We start from the raw sequence: 17,842 nt of genomic DNA on the forward strand, positions 1-17,842 counted from the left end.
GAGAGAGAGAGAGAGAGAGAGAGAGAGAGAGAGAGAGAGAGAGAGAGAGAGAGAGGGAGGATATTATGTTAGGGTTAAGTGCTTTAGGATTACTGTCTTTAACACTTAGCCAGAGAATAGCCACTGGGGGTGCTCAGTGACTGTCACTGTGTGTGGGACAGCCAGCTCCCATTGGTTATGGTACCTCCTAAGGGCCCTAGCGTCAAAAGTCACCTGTTCTCATCCTTGTAACCACTAAGTACTAAGGTTTCTAAACTGGCCTTCAAAGGTCCTGTGCAGGTAGGTTTTGGCCAACTTGACCTCAGCTAGGGAACTTCTGCTGAGAAAATGGCTTCCTCAGGGGGGCTGTGGGCAAGTCTGTGGGATATTTCTCTGATTAGTGATGGATGTGGAAGGGCCTGGCCTACTGTGGGCAGTGCCATCCTTGGATGGGTGGGCCTAGGGTGTGTAAGAGAGCAGACTGGGCAAGCCATGGAGAGCAAGCCACTAGGCAGCACCCCTCCACGGTCTCTGCTTCAGTTCCAGCCTCCAGGCTCCTGCTCTGGCTTCCCTGAACATGGCGTCTAGTCTGGAAGGTGCAGCAAACCTTCTCTCCTCAGATGGCTTTTATCTGAGTGTTTATCACAGCAGTACAAACAAACATAGGGCCTTACTTGGAGACCCATAGATTAAAACAATCCAGATTGTCTGTGTGTGTGTGTGTGTGTGTGTGTGTGTGTGTGTGTGTGAGAGAGAGAGAGAGAGAAAGCTGGTTCAGAGTTTCAACATCCTTAAGGTATTTGAAAATACTTCCTTGACCAAAAAAGTCTCCACCATCATTTGTCAAGTGGGCATTGCTGGATTATTCTTGGAAGCTGACCTTCATTTTCATCCGGGCTACAGGCTACTGCCAAGTCCTAAATTAGATACCTGTGAGCTGAGAATTAAGGGCTGGTCCCAGTCCATGTTGCTTATTTAAACCGGTGAGTCCACAGTTTCCTTTTAGAATGTCTTAGCAAATGCCATGGGTACAGGGTCAACACAAGCAAAGGAAGAGCCAGGCATGGTGATGTTGCCTATAATCCAAAGCTGGAGAGGTACAAGCTGGAAGATTTACCATGGGTCCCAGAGTTCCAGGTCAGCCTGGGCTACAGAGCAAGACCCAGTCTCAGACACATACAAAACCGAATAAATAGAGAGAGAGCAGGACTCGGAACAAAAGCCAAAAGCTACACATTCATCAGGCTAAGCACTGTGCAGGGTTATTTCTACAGCATCTCCCTCCCACCTCCCCTTGCCCCTCCCCCCTCCCCTCTCCCCCTGTGTGTGTGCGTGCGTGTGCGCGTGTGCGTGTGTGTGTGTGTGTGTGTGTGTGTGTGTACACATTCGTTAGGCTAAGCACTGTGCAGGGTTATTTCTTCAGCTTCTCCCTCCCCCTGGCCCTCCCCATCCCGTGTGCGTGCGTGCGTGTATGTGTGCGTGCGTGTGTGTGTGTGTGTGTGTGTGTGTGCGTGTGTGTGTGTGCGTGTGTGTACCATGTGTATGCAGGTGCCCATGGAGGACAGAGGATGTCAGATCCCCTGGAACTGGGAATTGTTAATGGTTATGTGCTGGAAGCTGAACTTGGGTCTTCTACAAAAAGCTTAAGTAGTTTTAAACTTCTAGACACCATGCTGCCATAAGACAGAAAAGCGGCGGGCGTGGTGGNACACACCTTTAATTCCAGCACTAGGGAGGCAGAGGCAGGCAGATTTCTGAGTTTGAGGCCAGTCTGGTCTACAAAGTGAGTTCCAGGACAGCCAGGGCTACAGAGAAACCCTGTCTTGAAAAACAAAAACAGGGGGCTGGTGAGATGGCTCAGTGGGTAAGAGCACCCAACTGCTCTTCCGAAGGTCTGGAGTTCAGATCCCAGCAACCACATGGTGGCTCATAACCATCCATAACAAGATCTGAAGACAGCTACAGTGTACTTACATATAATAAATAAATAAATAAATCTAAAAAAAAAAGAAAAACAAAAACAAAAACAAACAATCAAAAAGACAGAAAAGCCCCATGATATCAGAAGATTCATAACTGGGTAAGCGAATCATATCGTCCATGCAGGTTCTGTGTATCCCCTCTCTATGGAAAAGGGGTCTCCGTGCTATTAATTATTTAATCCCAGAAGCTAAAAATGACCCAGGATGATTTTGAAAGGTCTGTGTGTTGCCTGAGTGTATAACCGTGAACAAGATCTTCCGTAATTGTCACCTGCTGAGGTCAGCTGTTCCCTCAGCTCTCTCTTGATAGCCATGTTGGAAACAGCACAAGCCCGAGCAGCCTCTGACTGGCTATTTTAAGTGGAGCTTCTTGTTGTCTTTGGAAAACAATACAGCGCAGCAAACCCACTTCTGTGGCCCATGACAGCAATACTCTGTCAGCGTTATCAGGGCAGCCGAGGGCAGCCTTGGCAGCCACCATCAGCTAAGTCCTCAAAGATGGAACTGGCAGAGGCACGCTAGCCTATCTTTCTTCCTATGACAGATGCCCGCAGAGTTGTACTTACTTTGGTTGGAGTTTTCATAAATAGGTACCAAGTGTGCCTGTCAAGCTTCCAAGTCAAATCCCTTAAGCCAGTGTTCATAGACTGCCGCAAGGAACACACAGCTTCTCAAGGTGACTCTCCCCTTTAACTGCTCTTGGGTGTGGTTCTTAGTTAGTCACAAGACCAAGAGTCCTTCCCTCTCCATTCATTTAGGAATCCACTGGGGGGATGCCTCAGTAGCTAAGGAGCAATCTGTGTAAGCAAGATGACCCAAGTAGTAGGGAGGCATCCAGAAGCAGATGCCCCAAGTTCAGTGGTCAGAAAAGTCCCCTTGTCACATTCTACCCAGTAAGAGATCCTGCCTCAAAAACCAAGGTGCATTATCCTGAGGGATAACACCAAAGGCTGATCTATGGCTCTACATGTACACACACACACACACACACACACACACATACACACACGCACACACACGCACACACACGCATACTCATACACACAGGTACACACGCACACACACACACACATACACATACACACAGGTACACACACACACACGCACACGCTCACACACACGGACACACACACACATACACACACACACGCGTGTGCGCACACACTCACACACATGCACACACACGCACACACATACACATACACACACGTACACACGCACGCACACACACGTGCACACACACACATACACATACACACAGGTACACACACGCACACACACATACACATACACACAGGTACACACACGCGCACACACATGCACACGCGCGCACACACACGCACGCACACACATGCACACGCATACACATACACGTACACACATGCACGCGCACACACACACGTTCTCATACACATGAACAGGCACCCTCCAACATACACAAACATGTCTTCATACACATGTACATGCACCCCACACATGCTTGTCCTCACACACATGAACATGCTCCCTCCCCCCCCCAGTAAATGTCCTTACAGACGTATGTACTCCCCTCACACACATACACAGACTCTCAAGCAGGAATCCTATGGCTAATACTGTTCAGCATGATGCTTATAACTAAAGAAATCTAAGCAAGAGCTACAGAAATTATTTGTTCAAGCTAGCAACAAGGGTTTCTGCTCTGGGTAGAAAAAGGGAAGGACCCAAAACTAAGAGGGAGTAATCTAGAGATGGACAAAGGCCACTCCAAGGGAACTCCACTACATGTTATCACCTGAGGATATTCCACGCTGCCTGGGTCATGCAGGACTTATTAAGAATACTGGAGGAAGGTGATTTTCTGGAGAAACTTTAAAGTAGGCAGCCAGGTCTTTGTAGAATTGGAATGCTCCTTATTATACCAAGACGTAAAAGACACATCTTCAAATTTTTGTACATACATGTTCAGCACATTCAGAATAATTAAAACCAGAAATGACCAACAGTCAATTAACAGACAAATGGACACCCAGAACATGATTGAGCTCCATCATGGAATATTATCTAACCATGAAAAGAAATGAAATACAGATAAATGCTATAGCCTGGATGAATCTGGCAAACAGGATATCAAATGCAGAAGCCAGAAACCAAAGACTATGATCGGAGTTAGAGGAGTTGTCCAGGCCATGCAGATCCACTCAGTGAGCAGATCAGAAGCTGACAGGCTGGAGACAGGCCAAGATGAGAAACAGCTACTTATGGAAACAAGGTTTTCTTTTAGGCTGTTGAGAATATTTCAAGACTAGGCATAGGAGGCAGTCATGCAGCATTACAAATGTATTCAAAGCCACCAAAATGTTTACTTAAGAATGATACATTTTATTCTTTATGAACTTCCTCCAGTAGAATCATAATACTCACAAGGTCTACCTGATTCCATGGCAAACTTCAACCTGGTAAAGGGCCATAACCGGCTGTGGCCGGGCAGACACCTGGGCTCTTGCCAAGAAAGAAACCACACTTGATTTCCACACCAGCTTCTCAGAGGCAGGCTTCCTTAGCAAGAACCAGCTGTCTCTCTCCTCCAAAGAGAAGGTGAAGGGTGACTGACGGTCCTCTTACCATCCATGGCTGGAGTCAGAACAAGGGCGAGACAGGGTTTCTTTGTGTAGCCCTGGCTGTCCTGGAACTATGTAGGCCAGGCTGGCCTCAAACTCAGAGACCTGCCTGCCTTTACCTCCCAAGTGTTGTTATTAAAGCCCACCATGTCAGAGCTCTGAAAGCACTTTAAAACTAATCCCTCCAGCATGCCCATTCCCTACAAAGCGATCTCTCAATGTCTCTCTCAATTATCCCTTTCTCTCTCCCTCTCTCAGCTAATGGAAGGACAGGAGGATTGCTGGAGCTTGTTCACCACAACCCACTGTGTACTTAAACTCCCATGGTTCAGGGACAGGCCCTGTGTAATATAGTCAGTATTAACTGTCAACCTGACAAAAGTTAGAATCATAAGAAAAAGGGTCTCTAGGTATGTCTGGGAGGAACCTGTCCACTCTGGGTGGTCCTAACCCTAGGCAAGGGATCCTGGCCTATATAAAAAAGGAGAAAGGGAACAAAACACTAGTGAGTATTCTTTGTTTTCTGTTTCTGATTATGGGCATGGTATGACCAGCTCCTTCAAGCTCCTGCCCCTATGATTCCCCTGCTATGATTGATTGTAACCTGGAATTTGTGGGCCTTACTCCCTTAAGTTACTTTTGTTAGAATATTTTATTACAGCAAAAAGAAAAGAAACTAAGATACCCGGTTTCAAGGGTAAAGGTAGAAAGTGATAAAGAAGACACCCGATATCCTCCTCTGGCTTCCATTCACACTTCTGTACACACACACCCCCCACACACAGAGACACACACAGACATGCATATATCATATAGATACATATGCACGTACATCATACACAAATATATATATACTACACAAACATATCCACCCATCCACATACATTTAAAAAGATAAAAATAAATAAGGTAAAGGCTGGAATTAGGTTTTTTGTTTGTTTGTTTGTTTGTTTTATGTTTTTTCAAGACAGGGTTTCTCTGTGTAGCCCTGGCTGTCCTGGAACTCACTCTGTAGACCAGGCTGGCCTCAAACTCAAAAAATCGCCTGCCTCTGCCTCCCAAGTGCTGGGATTAAAGCCATGTGCCACCATGCCTGGCTGGAATTAGTTTTTGTCAAGAAAAGGCTATATAAGTTCAATTTCCAGATTATCTGTTGAGGATTTACTGCAGTAGACCTTGCCTAAGAAGGCATGACAAGGGCTTTTTCTTAATGGTGCCACTGTTACCTTGGGAGAAGCAGGCATACATGTAAAGAGTTAAAACACAACCCACTGTGTACTTAAGCTCCCATGGTTTTAAATCCTAGTGATGTACCATGTTGATATGTAGCAAAGACTTTAAGTGGAGCCTAGGCCAGGACCTAGAACTTAGTAGGTGCTCAGTGAAATGCTGGTTGAATGGCTAAATGATGTCTTATCATATCTTTCCTCACCATGCCCATTATTCATTCTAATTACCTTTTGTGATAGGCATGACTTGTAACCACAATTGCCACTGTCTCCCTGGCCCTGGTTTCTGACTTAGTATAGTTGACTTTGAATTTCAACATCGCCATTACCATCTTGACCTTTCTAGAACAGTGTTTTCATCCAGTTAATGTCTTGAGTGAAAGTAACCCTTAGGCGTGCTAGGGTGCCAATTTCAAGACCTGCCTGGACTGGGACCCATCCCAAGTTTCCTTTGCAGGACACTGAACTACAATGGCTTTTCTCTGCCCAGGTGCCCTGCTCTGTTTTCTGATGCAAACTGTCCTCCCAGGCAGTGTGTCACTGGATCTTCCGGACCCTTGGACGGCGCTGTTTTCTGATTTGCAGATGAAGGACTGGAGTCTGAGACATCAAACGGTGCACATGATGATATGTGGCAAGGAGGAGGTAGGACCAGACTTCAAACCCAGGCACAAGGGAGATATTCACATAATTGGATGCAGGTGTGTGCACATGCACATGCATGTGCATGTGTGTGCTTATGTGTGCCTGTGTCTGGGCATGTGTATGAGTGTGTGCACATGCATATGTATGTGTGTGCATATGCATGTTTGTGGTATGTGTGGTGTGTGCAAGTGTGTGTATGAATGCATTCATGTGTGTTACATATGTGTGGTAAGTGTACATGCATATGTGCATGTGGTATGTACATGTATGTGCATGAGTACATGCATGTGTATGTGGTATGTGCACATGCACATGTATATGTGTGCATAAGTTAGTGTGTGGTATGTATGGTCCATTCATGTGTGCATATATGTGTATGTGTGGTGTGTATGCACATGTATGGATTCACATGACCATGCACACAAGTGGAGGCCAGACTCTGCTTTATTCCTTTGAGACAGGGTCTCTCACTGAACTGAGCCTTGGCTGCCAGCTAGGAAACCCCAGCCATTCTGTCTTTGCTGCTCCTCCTCCTGGCACTAGGTTTACAGGTACATGCATGTGGCCACACCCAGCTTTTACATGGGCTCTGGGGATCTGAACTCAGGTCTTCATGCCTGTGTGCATTGTGCTCACTAGGCCACCTCTCTGTTGGTTATTTTGTTGTTAGACAATATCACATGACTGCATAAGGCACCTATCATAAACAGCTGATGAGAAAAGGCAACTTTACAAAATGGGACAAAATTCAGAAATTGTCGCCTGCACAGTGACTTGTCATGAGGATTTTAAATTATAACCAACCAGGACTGGATGCACTTTTTAATTAAATCCTGCAGGAAAGTCCCTATTATTAGTCCTTCTAGTGAAAGGACAGTGGGGGTCGGGCAGGTAGAGGCTGCTAGTGGGCGTCACAGCCAGGGGCTGCCCAGGTAAGAGTTTGTTGGTTGCTGCAGCAGACAATCGCCTCCCAACCTTCACATGTTTTCAGAGATAAAGAAACATTGCAACTGGGAAAAACTGTTGCACCAATGAGAAAAGTAAAATAAGGGAGACTGTCTCTCTCCCCTGGAAGGCAAGCACACAACTTTATGGGAACCCAGTTCGGTCAGCTCTGTCTAACCAGGGCATGCCCTGATACCTGTGGAAGTTCCAATGGCAAGCAGAAAACAGATGCTACATCTGTATTCAGAGAGGTCTGTGTAGAGGCGAGAAACAGAAAGGCAGGATGGATACATTTGTGTGGGCATTTCTTATGCCCACCCACAGCTAGACTCCAGTCAGACAGCCTCTGAGGCAGAAAGGCTGAGTGTAGACAGCAGCCACTCCTACCTGAATGCCTGAGATAGACAGGAGCTGCAGAGGAAATGCTCCTCTGAACCTGTTCCCTAGACACTGGATTGTCATACAACACCCCCCCCCCGCCCCAAGGTTCTTGGACCCATGGGTATCCAGTGTCTTATCTGCTAGTAGGTTCGGGAGGAAGGAGTGGTGGGAAGCTGAGAGGACAGGACTTAAGCTTCTGTCCATCAGACTTCTAAAAGTCAGGAATCTGCTAGTGAAAGAGTTTAACTACAATGTTGCCACCGCCCTACAGTTTCATTAACTACCACCTCGGTTTGAGAACAGGCAAAGGCTTGTAACTAATTTGTGATAAAGTAGCATTCCTGGCCTGCCCTAAGCACTATGTACATTCCTAGAAAATAAATCAGAACTAAGGGTCAGGATGTTTTTAAGGTGGAAAGAAGTATTGAAGGGGCTGGGGGCGTAGCTCAACTGGTAAAGTCTTGCTTTGTAAGCATCAAGACCTGAGTCCAAGTCAAAGAACCTGGGCATGACAGCATGCACTCAGCGCACTCACAATCCTGACTACTTGGTGAACTTTAGACCAGTGAGAGACTGTCTCAAAAGCCAAGTGCTGCACCTAAGGAACAGCAGTTGAGACTGTCCTCTGGCCTCTATGTGCACATGTACACACATGTACTTGCACATACATGTACACATGCACACAGACACTGAGAAACACTGAGGTCATAATGACAGAGGCCAGCCACAGGCCAGCCAGGCAGAAATGCTGCCTCTTTGTTCAGTAAGCACCAAGACAGACTATTTCGGATGATTTTATTGCCTGTCTGAGGCTTTCTTCTCCCTCTCCTTGCCTCTGCCAACCTCCTGTGCTCTCTTCTTCCTACTCAGTGATTATGAAAGATCAGCCACCGAATATGCAATGCAGCCATGCCTCAGAAGCTCCAGCTACAAGATGAGAGGGGACCTTGGCTCTCTGATTTAGATCACAGAGGCTGTGAACATTATGGAGGAAGAGTTTCATACTAAGAGGAAGGCAGGCTCTCTTTTTAGGAAGCCTCTTGCCAAGTATAAAAAGCCTTTTTTTTTTTAAAAAAAAAAATAGGAATGGCTGTCATAGCAGAATAGTTTTGAAGTCAAGGCAATTCTTAGAGAACTACAAATAGCAACCAAATGTTTTCTAATTCTGTGCCAATGGCATTCAGAACATGGCTGAACATTCCCCTTACTCCAGTATCTGTGGGTCTGCTTTCCCTGGGGACTTTGCATGTACATATCCAGACAGAAGAGATCTCCTTCATAGAAGCCCATAAAATCTCTCAATACCTTTTGGTACTTGTCCAAATAGATACAAACTTCTTGAAAATAAAAATGTTTTGGATGAAACAGTTGCAGTGAAGTGGGATTTTATTCTGTGGAAGCAAAGGAGGAAATAAAATTTGGCTCTGTGATGTATATACACAAACAATAATGGTTAAAGCTAGTTCTAAAATACAATGTTTTTTAGCTGGTTACATTTTCACAGTTTTAATTTATGGGTATAACATGAATGTTGTACAAAAAGAGAAAACATAGATGTATCCAAATATTTTATATTAGTATCTGCTAGCTGTACAAAATGAGTTACATTGTGATATTTTAATACTTGTATATAAGGTAGAATAAAATAAAATAAAAATGAGAATCTGTTAGATGTGGCTTTCATAGAACTGGAAGAGGCTATGCATGCTTCTGATGGAGGAAAAGACATCAAAAACCCTACCCAGCTATTAACCCTATGAGCTACAACAACCAGCAGAGCATGGTATTCCCATGAGTACAATAGTGGCATGAATGCTGTGGAAATAACTAACTGTACTCTGTGACTGGATTCAAGGCCCACCCCACAGGAGGGAACATGTGTCTGGTACTATAAATCTGGCTGAGGAAGCATGGCTGGGAGTTGATAAGACTGCAGGGTAAAACTTACTACTATTATTTTGCTAAATGGGCACAGGACCAAATTGGCCTCTAAATTTGTATCTTTAGATACCAATAGATTAATGTAGCACTCTGCCCTTATCAGAGAAGTTTCTTTGTGCAACAGATAGCAATTAAAGCAGAAACTCACAAACTGGTCAAAAGGCATAGATTAAATGTCTGTGGAGGGTTCAGCCATCCATGGGACATCTGTATCATATTCCTTCCCAAGAAGAAGGAGGAAGAGGAGAAGAAAGGAAAGGAGGGGGGAGAGAAGGAGGAGGAAGAAGAGGAGGAGGAGTCAGAGATATGGGAAGATCAGGACACAACAGTGTCCTCTGGACATGACAGGGCATGTACTCATGGGAACAATGACAATCTGCACAAGTCCTGCACAAGATCAAGCCAACCAACATTGCAACATAGAAGGGGGAGGGCTTAAAAAAAAAAACTAGTACCACTAGCTGAGGGGTACTGACAGTTGATGGCTACTGCGGGAGGAGTCAGCTTTCTTTCACAGTGTGGCCCTTGGTTGTAATACCATACCCCGGTGGATGGCCTCACACACTCATGGGTATATGAGCAATATTGTGAGCTTAGAAGTGGTGGATCTAGGCAGAGTTACACAAATGAGTGGAGAGGTCAGTAAGACCAATTACTACATATGGTATGTACAGCATTCTCAAAGAATTAATAGATACACTGTATTTTCTTGAAAGAAAAAACTGTCAGTTTTCATGGTGCATGCCTATAATCCTAGGATTTGGGAAATGGAGGCAAGAAGGTCAAGAACTCCTGATCATCCTTGGTTACATAGTGAGTTCAAGGTCAGCCTGGGCTTCATGAGATCCTTTCTCAAACAAACAAACAAACAAACAAACAAAACAAATCTCATTTTGTTATAGCTATGATGGAGTGTGTTCCCAAACTGCATGGCTTGAGGCAACTGGACACCCTTTTAGATGAATTTGTGTTTGTTTCCTTAAACTAAATGGTCAAGGGTTACTTAGACGAACAAAATAGAGAGCAGAGATCCAGGGCTCCAAAGAACCCCTCTAAGGGTCTCACTAATGTGTTTTCAAAGTAAACCCTGATAGAGGATGGGGTGACATTGCCTCCCAAGGTCACTGTCCCTATAGCATTTCTCTTGTACTTGAGTAGGGTAGCAAGAGCCTGAGAGACCCGAAACCACAGCCTAGGACCCTATCTCACTACCTACGGGGCTCCTTGCCAGCCTGCTGCCCCTAGTGGTAGGCCACGGAAACACATCTATTTAGCATCCGGTCTGGTCTTGTGTACATCCTGTATCTTCTTCCCTCCCAATGGTCAAAATCCATCTCTAAGCAAATGGTCAGGAGTTCTTATTTGCAGTAAGTGAAAGATTTTTAACAATAATGGGAATATTGGGGTTCACTGCTATAAACTGTGTAGAATTCATCCAGAATAGAAAATCCTTACCTTACTCTTAGGAACTAGGACTCAGAGAGCTTACAGAGTGCAGGGGGAATGAGGGGATATTCCAGGTCTCCAAAAATTCATAAATACTAAGGCAAATTCTGGCCCCATCTCCTGATGCCTCATTAAAGAGCTGAGACAGCTTCCCAGGTCACTCTCCAGTTCCCAGCTTAGAATATATGGACTTATAGTAGATATAACTTGATCTGTCCAATTGTCATCCCCAGTGTATTCATGAAAAGAACGAGTCTATTATGGGGTGTTTCTCTCTGGATTCCCATAGGTCAGATGAAATCTCATCACAGGAAACGTCAAATCCGTCATACACGTATACTGTCTCCCCACACTTGTTTAGGTGCTGCCTTCTACAGAGGCCTCCTCTGACTGCTCCCTATAAAGAAAGCCCTAGCTTCTCTCTTTCTTCACACGTTGAGTACTTTCTGTGGTAACTGGTCTATGTGCTGTCATCAGAAAGCAAGCTTCGGAGGATGAGGAAATTCACTTTACTCAAGGTTATATCTCCATTGGAAGGATGATACACATTTTGGGCGGTCAGTAAATATCAAATGAACAACTGTCAGAGTCCTTCCGGGTGAGCAGAGGATGATTTAGGGGTGAGTAGAAAGTATCCCACCTGCATCTTCCATGAGTGGAGACAGGGATTTTAACACAGAGAGACAATTATTTAGCCTGCCTCCCACGTTCTCCTGTCTCAACCTCTAGAGCTAAAGATGTCAAGCACTGTCAACCGGTCTGGATTGGACTGAACTAGGAGCTGCTCCTCTGGGCATGTCTGCGAAGATGTTTCTGGGAAGATGCAACTGAGAAGGGAGGACCCACCCCAAGTTTGAGGGACACCATCCCAAAGCCTGGGAGAGGATCCCAAACTGAACCAAAGGGAAACAAAGGGGCCTAGGAGATGGCTCTGCAGGTAAAGAGCTTGCCGAACAAGCCTGAGGCATGTGTTTGATCACCAGATCCCACTGTAGAGAGAGACTGGACTCCTTCATGCTGTCCCCTGGCCCCCTCAAGGCCCACAGAACAGTGATTCCAGAGGGACCTGTATGCCATGGTACCAAACAAATGATAATCACTTTTCAGGGAAAAAGCGGTCAGCTGAGCGAGCACTGGCTTTTCCTAGCCTGTTTCCTGGTCAGCACATAAAACCACGCCCCCTTTCAGCCACGCCTTCCTTCCCCTGAGGAAATGTATCTTCTCAACTGTAAGCCAAGCCATACTCTCTGGGGGTGTGGTCACAGGCAAAGCATTTCAATGTAAAGGTTCCTAACTACTTTGTCAAAATGGACAGTTCGAGGGGGCTGGAGAGGTGGCTCGGCAGTTAAGAGCACAGAATGTCCTTCCAGAGGTCCTGAGTTCAATTTCTAGCACCCACATAGTAGCTCACAGCCATCTGTAATGGGATCTGATTACCTCTTCTGGTATGTGTGAAGACATAGCACTCATATAAAATAAATAATTAATAAATTAAATGTTTAAGAAATGGACAGCTTGGGGCTGGAGAGATGGCGCTCAGCGGTTAAGAGCACTGACTGTTCTTCCAGAGGTCCTGAGTTCAGATCCCAGCAACCACATGGTGACTCACAACCATCTGTAATGGGATCCGATGCACTGTTCTGGGTGTATGTCTGAAGTCAGCTACAGTGTACTCATATAAATAAACATAGGGACAGCTCAATATCTAATTGCATTTGGGTATTTTTGATACAATGATGATGCTTCTCTCCATCCAGGTTTTAGTAAACACTACACAATGTTTTTCCATAGGGGAAAAAAAATGCCCCAGATAGGACTAGACTTGGTGTTCGCTAATCGGAATGTTCAAAAGGAAGGCATCTTCCTGAACTACCTTCAAACTACAAAGGTGTTTCTGTCAGTGTCTGCAGGGACTGTGCACTTACTGCTGGAGCAGGTGGCTTCTTTAGGGCTGGAAGACATCGGCTGTGCACAGAGCTGACAAAGACAGTCTCTCCCGTTGAATGTGACTCGGTCTCCGGGTGGGAACGGGCGCCTGGAAACAGAAAGACATTTGCCCTCGGAGTTATTGCAGCAATTCCATTCTGTCTTCTTACCCCTCTGCCTGCTACCCTCTGGTGCAAATTGGTTTCTTGGAGGAACCCCAGGCAGAAGGTTTGAAATGCAGCCATGCATCAAACCCGCCAGCTGGACGTGGGCCAAACAAATGCATGTGCTTCATTACAAGCTGAAGAGAGAGTGCACTGCTCCTACAGGCTCCCTGCCTGGAAAGTACCATGTTTAGTGCCATTCTTAGTTGGAGGGCTATCTGAGCAAATCACTCCTCAGGGCCCATACAGCAGTGATTTCCATAAGGAAATTCTTCATCAAACACACACACTACAGCACGACACACTTGAAGTGCTATGGATTCCCACGGAAGCTCGGGGCACATCTCTAAGAGAACAGCTTACAGAAGTAGAAACCTTCTTGATCCTGTATTCTGTAGTAAATATATGGAGTTAGACTGTCCTTTTTGGGTATCTGAATTTGCAAAGCACTGGAGAACCCAGTCCCTCATAATCTGCAAGTGATAGGAAGAGATGCTATAAACATGTTTGAGAATTAGTCACAGGGGCTGGAGAGATGGCTCGGTGGTTAAGAGCACATTTTCTTGCAGAAATCCCAGGTTCAGCAGTACCCACGTGGCAGCTCATGGCCATCTATAACTCCAGTCTCAGGGGATCCAATGCCCTCTTCTGACCTCCGTAGGCACCTGGCATGCACGGGGTAAACTTACATGCAGACCAGTCGTTCATACACGTAAAACAAATGCAAAAGTCAGTAGCAGTCTCTCTGTCAGAAAGACAAGTTCCTTCCCTGCCGAACCTTCATCAGCAACACTACCCTGCACCAAAGCCCACCTTCTGTGGGCGTGTTAGGTTTCCAAAGCCTGCTTCCCGCATCAAGCCAGTTTACCAGCAAGCTTCATCAGCGTGAATTTTCTAATGTGGGGCTGTCAGTCAGGAAATGTGGAACCCGACAGACGACTTGGACAGGTCTGGAGCAAGTGCAAGCTTCCTGATCTGCGTCTGTACATTCACAGCCCTCAACCCATCTCCCCGTGGCCTGATGCTGGTTACTAACCGCGGCAAGCACTCACCAGTACGGCTGGACTTAACCCCGCCTGTGTGGCTGGTACCATTTATCAAGTGTGCGGGGAGGGGGAGATTATAGTCTTACATCTTCCAAGTCCCCGGCTCAGTGGCTCCCTCCACAGTCGGGGACAGGCCTCACCCACCTGACTTAGACCTGGGTTAATAATTAGAACTGCACTGTGGTGCTGCAGGGGGCCTCTTGTTTCTCACTCCTTACTACACCTGAACAAGCCCCTAGTCTGATCTGTAAGGAGGCTATCAGAGGGTTAAGGGCTTATAAACACAGTACAGCAAGCCTATGTTCTTCGGTCTCCACTCCGGGATGGGACCTGGGTGAGACAAGCAAGATCCTTGGGACAAGTCCAGGGGCTCATTGTCCAGGGCTGACCCAGCTCTTGGGGGGGGGCACTGATAACAAGTGGGCCTCTAGGTGCATCACCCCAGGAGTGTGGCTGACCCCTGACCATTCAGTGTCTAGCTACAGACCCACACAGATCCTCTATGGTACGAGCCAGATTCCATGTCCTACAGGAATCAAAGGCCATCTTCCTTTTATAGTGTGCGGCTCCCAGACACGACAGCACATCCCCGCCCCATGCCAGTTCCCTTCCCTCAGTCTGATCATTCTCACTAAGTTGTCTTATACAGACGCTAGCAATCGGGAGGTTCTCCTAAAACATCAATGACTAGTGTCGCTAGGCTTTGCAGACCATCTGGGCTCTGTCATAATTCCTCAACCCTGCCGCTGTATCTAACAGACGCCCTAACCCCTACACAAACACACAGACAACAAAGTGTTATTTAAAAGAAAGACCTAAAGCCAGGCATAGTAGTGCACACCTTCAATCCAGGCACTTGAGAGGCAGAGGCGGGGGGCTCTCTGGGAGTTCAAGGCCAGTCTGGTTTACAGTTCCAGGACAGCCATAGCTATAGAGTGAGGCCCTATCTCAAACCAAACAAAGAAACAAACACAAAAGACCTAAAGACTAATGATTTGACCAGTGAGGCATTGTCAACCATCACAAACTATAGTAAAGATGCCATTCCCCCTCTAGTAGGAGGGGTTGTGCTGTCTTGGCCAGGCTTGACTTGAATGCCCGTGCTTAAGCAGTTCTCCCACCTCTGCCTTCTGAATGCTGGGGCCAGGGGCACACACAGTTCAATGCCCAGCTAGAAGAGGCTAGATTAGGTGTGCATGCCCATGTAATCACCTACGTTTCCAAATGAGCTTTATCCTTCCAAGCAGCTGTCTGTCCCCTACTCTGCTGTCTTTATTAAAACTTTCCTGAGGTCCAGGCCCCTCAGGCTTGAGACACAGCCACTTAACAGACTGCCACATTGCTTTACAGAGGATACGAACAAAGCTTTCCAACTGTACACTTTAACCAAGAATGGACAGGCTAGAAGAGACCAAGAACCAGGGAGAGACATGTTGGGAAGGGGCTATTTTAAGACTCTGTACTGTTTAGGACCAGAAGAGGCTGTCAAAGCTCTGGATGCTGAAGCCAGCATTTGTCTGTTGGAGGGAGTCAGAGGCTTGGAAAAGATGGCTACTTACTTGCAGATGGTACAGGCGAAGCAGTTGGGGTGGTAGGTCTTGCCCAGGGCAGTTACCACCTCGCCCTCCACGAACTCCCCACAGCCGTGGCACCGTGTCCCATACATCCTCTGGTAGTCCAGGGTACACAGGTAGTCCCCGTTCTTTATGAAGAAGCCTCCCTGGGCCAGGTCGCAGCCACACACTGTAGAAAGACAAGTTTACAACTGGTCATTGCCTGCCAAATCTCTGGGCAGCATTTGCCTTCTGCCAGATGCTGGCGGTTCCCTGTGCTCTCAACGGTTTGGGGACAGGGAGTGGACTAGCACAAAGAGCCATTTATTATTGGGCTCTGCTTTTTCTCCTGCCCTCCCTCCCCTGGGAGTCATGCAATATCTCATACAAGTAAAATCCACTGGCTAGGTTTCAATGGTCTCAGTGGTATCTAAGATTCATCAACAATCAGTCAGTCTGTGATGGAAAGATATCCCCATCTGGACTCCCTGGGATGCTGACTAAGGTGTCCCTGGCAGTGCTGTTAGGAAAGGTGCCCACTGCTTGCCCACACAGCTCCCTGATTTGGGCCAAGATCACTGAGTAATAGGTTCCTACTATAGCAACAGCGACAGCTGAAGTTTCCAGTGACCGTTTTCTACACATTGGGAATCTTTCCCCAAAGTGACAAAGCAGTCAGGGCTTGAGTTGTCTCTTTTCACAGGAAATAGGACGCGCTGACCATGTGATGTAACATACAGGATGGGACATAAGAATGGGCAGGCCAGGGAGGGAAGGGAAAGGACAAGTCCAACACGGAACTGTCATCTGTGATCTCCGGACATGCAAAAGAGGACGTTTTGTTGGGTCTGGATTTTGTCATCCCTTTTTCCAAACCATACAGCTGTGGATGACAGGGGCTGTATAGAAAACAGGGTTGCCAGGAGCCTGGGCCTATTCTGCATGCTCAGACAAACTCCAGCAGGTCACAACTTGTCTACAAATCAAGCCTGGAGCAACCCCGGATAAAGACTCTCTCCTGCCAGATGTCAGGGAAGCAACAGCTAAAGTCTCTCCGGCCTTAGCCTCTGTATTCCAAGGGTAGGCGACTCCCACCCAGGGAAGGGCAGCCTCAGGCAAGGCATAGAATCCCTTCTGATCCTTCTCATAAACAGACCTTCAGGTGGGGTGGGAGAAAAGTGAGCTCAGTCACGAAAAGGCTCTCCTAGGGATTTGCTAGAACACAGGGTTAGTTATTCTGATTAGTTCCCATGACTCATTAATAGTCTAACATACAGGCTCTTAAAATGAGTATGGTCATATAACTGAAGGCGGGGTTACCGAAGGAAATTAGAAATGAAACAGTGAACCTTTTCTGAACACGAGCTAAGCATAGTGGTGCATGCCTTTAATCCCAGCATGCAGGAGGCACAGAGCAGATGGATCTCTGAGTTCAAAGCCAGCCTGGTTTGCAGAGTGAGTTCCAGGACAGCCAGGGCTACACAGAGAAACCCTGTCTCAGAAGTCTCCACCCAACCCCCTCTCGTGCGTGAACATGTAAGGAACAAAAATTAACTCAAAATCAAGTGCAGTGAATCTGAGGTGGCAGCCACCCACGGTGCACTGTAAGACTTCACCAAATATGAACAAAATATGTAAATATATGAATATATGTACTTTGTATGTGCTTGCCTTCAGCCATTCAGTGCAAATGTACATTGCCCCTCTCAGGTTCACAACTACTGCATGGTATGAACTGCAGCGTTTTGTTTGTTTTGTTTTGTTTTGTGTTTTTACTATGCAGGCAATGATAATGACTTAATGGAAAAGAAGGACATTTTCCTACTGTCATCGATCAGCATGTAAGTACCAAATTAGTTTATTTTGGATCAAACTGTTTTAGAATGTTTGGTTTTAAAAATTCGTGACTCACCTGCTGACTTGCTATTCACACACACACACACACACACACACACACACACACACAAACAAAATCATTAAATGAATTTCGGCTTGAGGTTAGGAC

General features: G+C 46.3%; 1 protein-coding gene across 24 annotated transcripts in view; it reads right to left on the reverse strand.

Annotated features, from left to right (window-relative positions):
• Positions 1-17,842, reverse strand: part of Ablim1 (actin binding LIM protein 1) — a 277,019-nt gene that overhangs the window by 101,004 nt on the left and 158,173 nt on the right. For all 24 annotated transcript variants that reach the window (XM_029543461.1, XM_029543524.1, XM_029543457.1 and 21 more), the window contains exons 3-4: positions 15,844-16,027; positions 13,074-13,183 (exon numbers count right to left, since the gene is read on the reverse strand). In XM_029543461.1, the coding sequence (XP_029399321.1) occupies positions 13,074-13,183; positions 15,844-16,027 (294 nt within the window). The remainder of the gene's footprint in view (positions 1-13,073; positions 13,184-15,843; positions 16,028-17,842) is intronic.

The sequence above is a fragment of the Mus pahari genome, chromosome 1 (genome assembly GCF_900095145.1).
Source record: "Mus pahari chromosome 1, PAHARI_EIJ_v1.1, whole genome shotgun sequence".
In the NCBI taxonomy this organism is placed as follows: domain Eukaryota; kingdom Metazoa; phylum Chordata; class Mammalia; order Rodentia; family Muridae; genus Mus; species Mus pahari.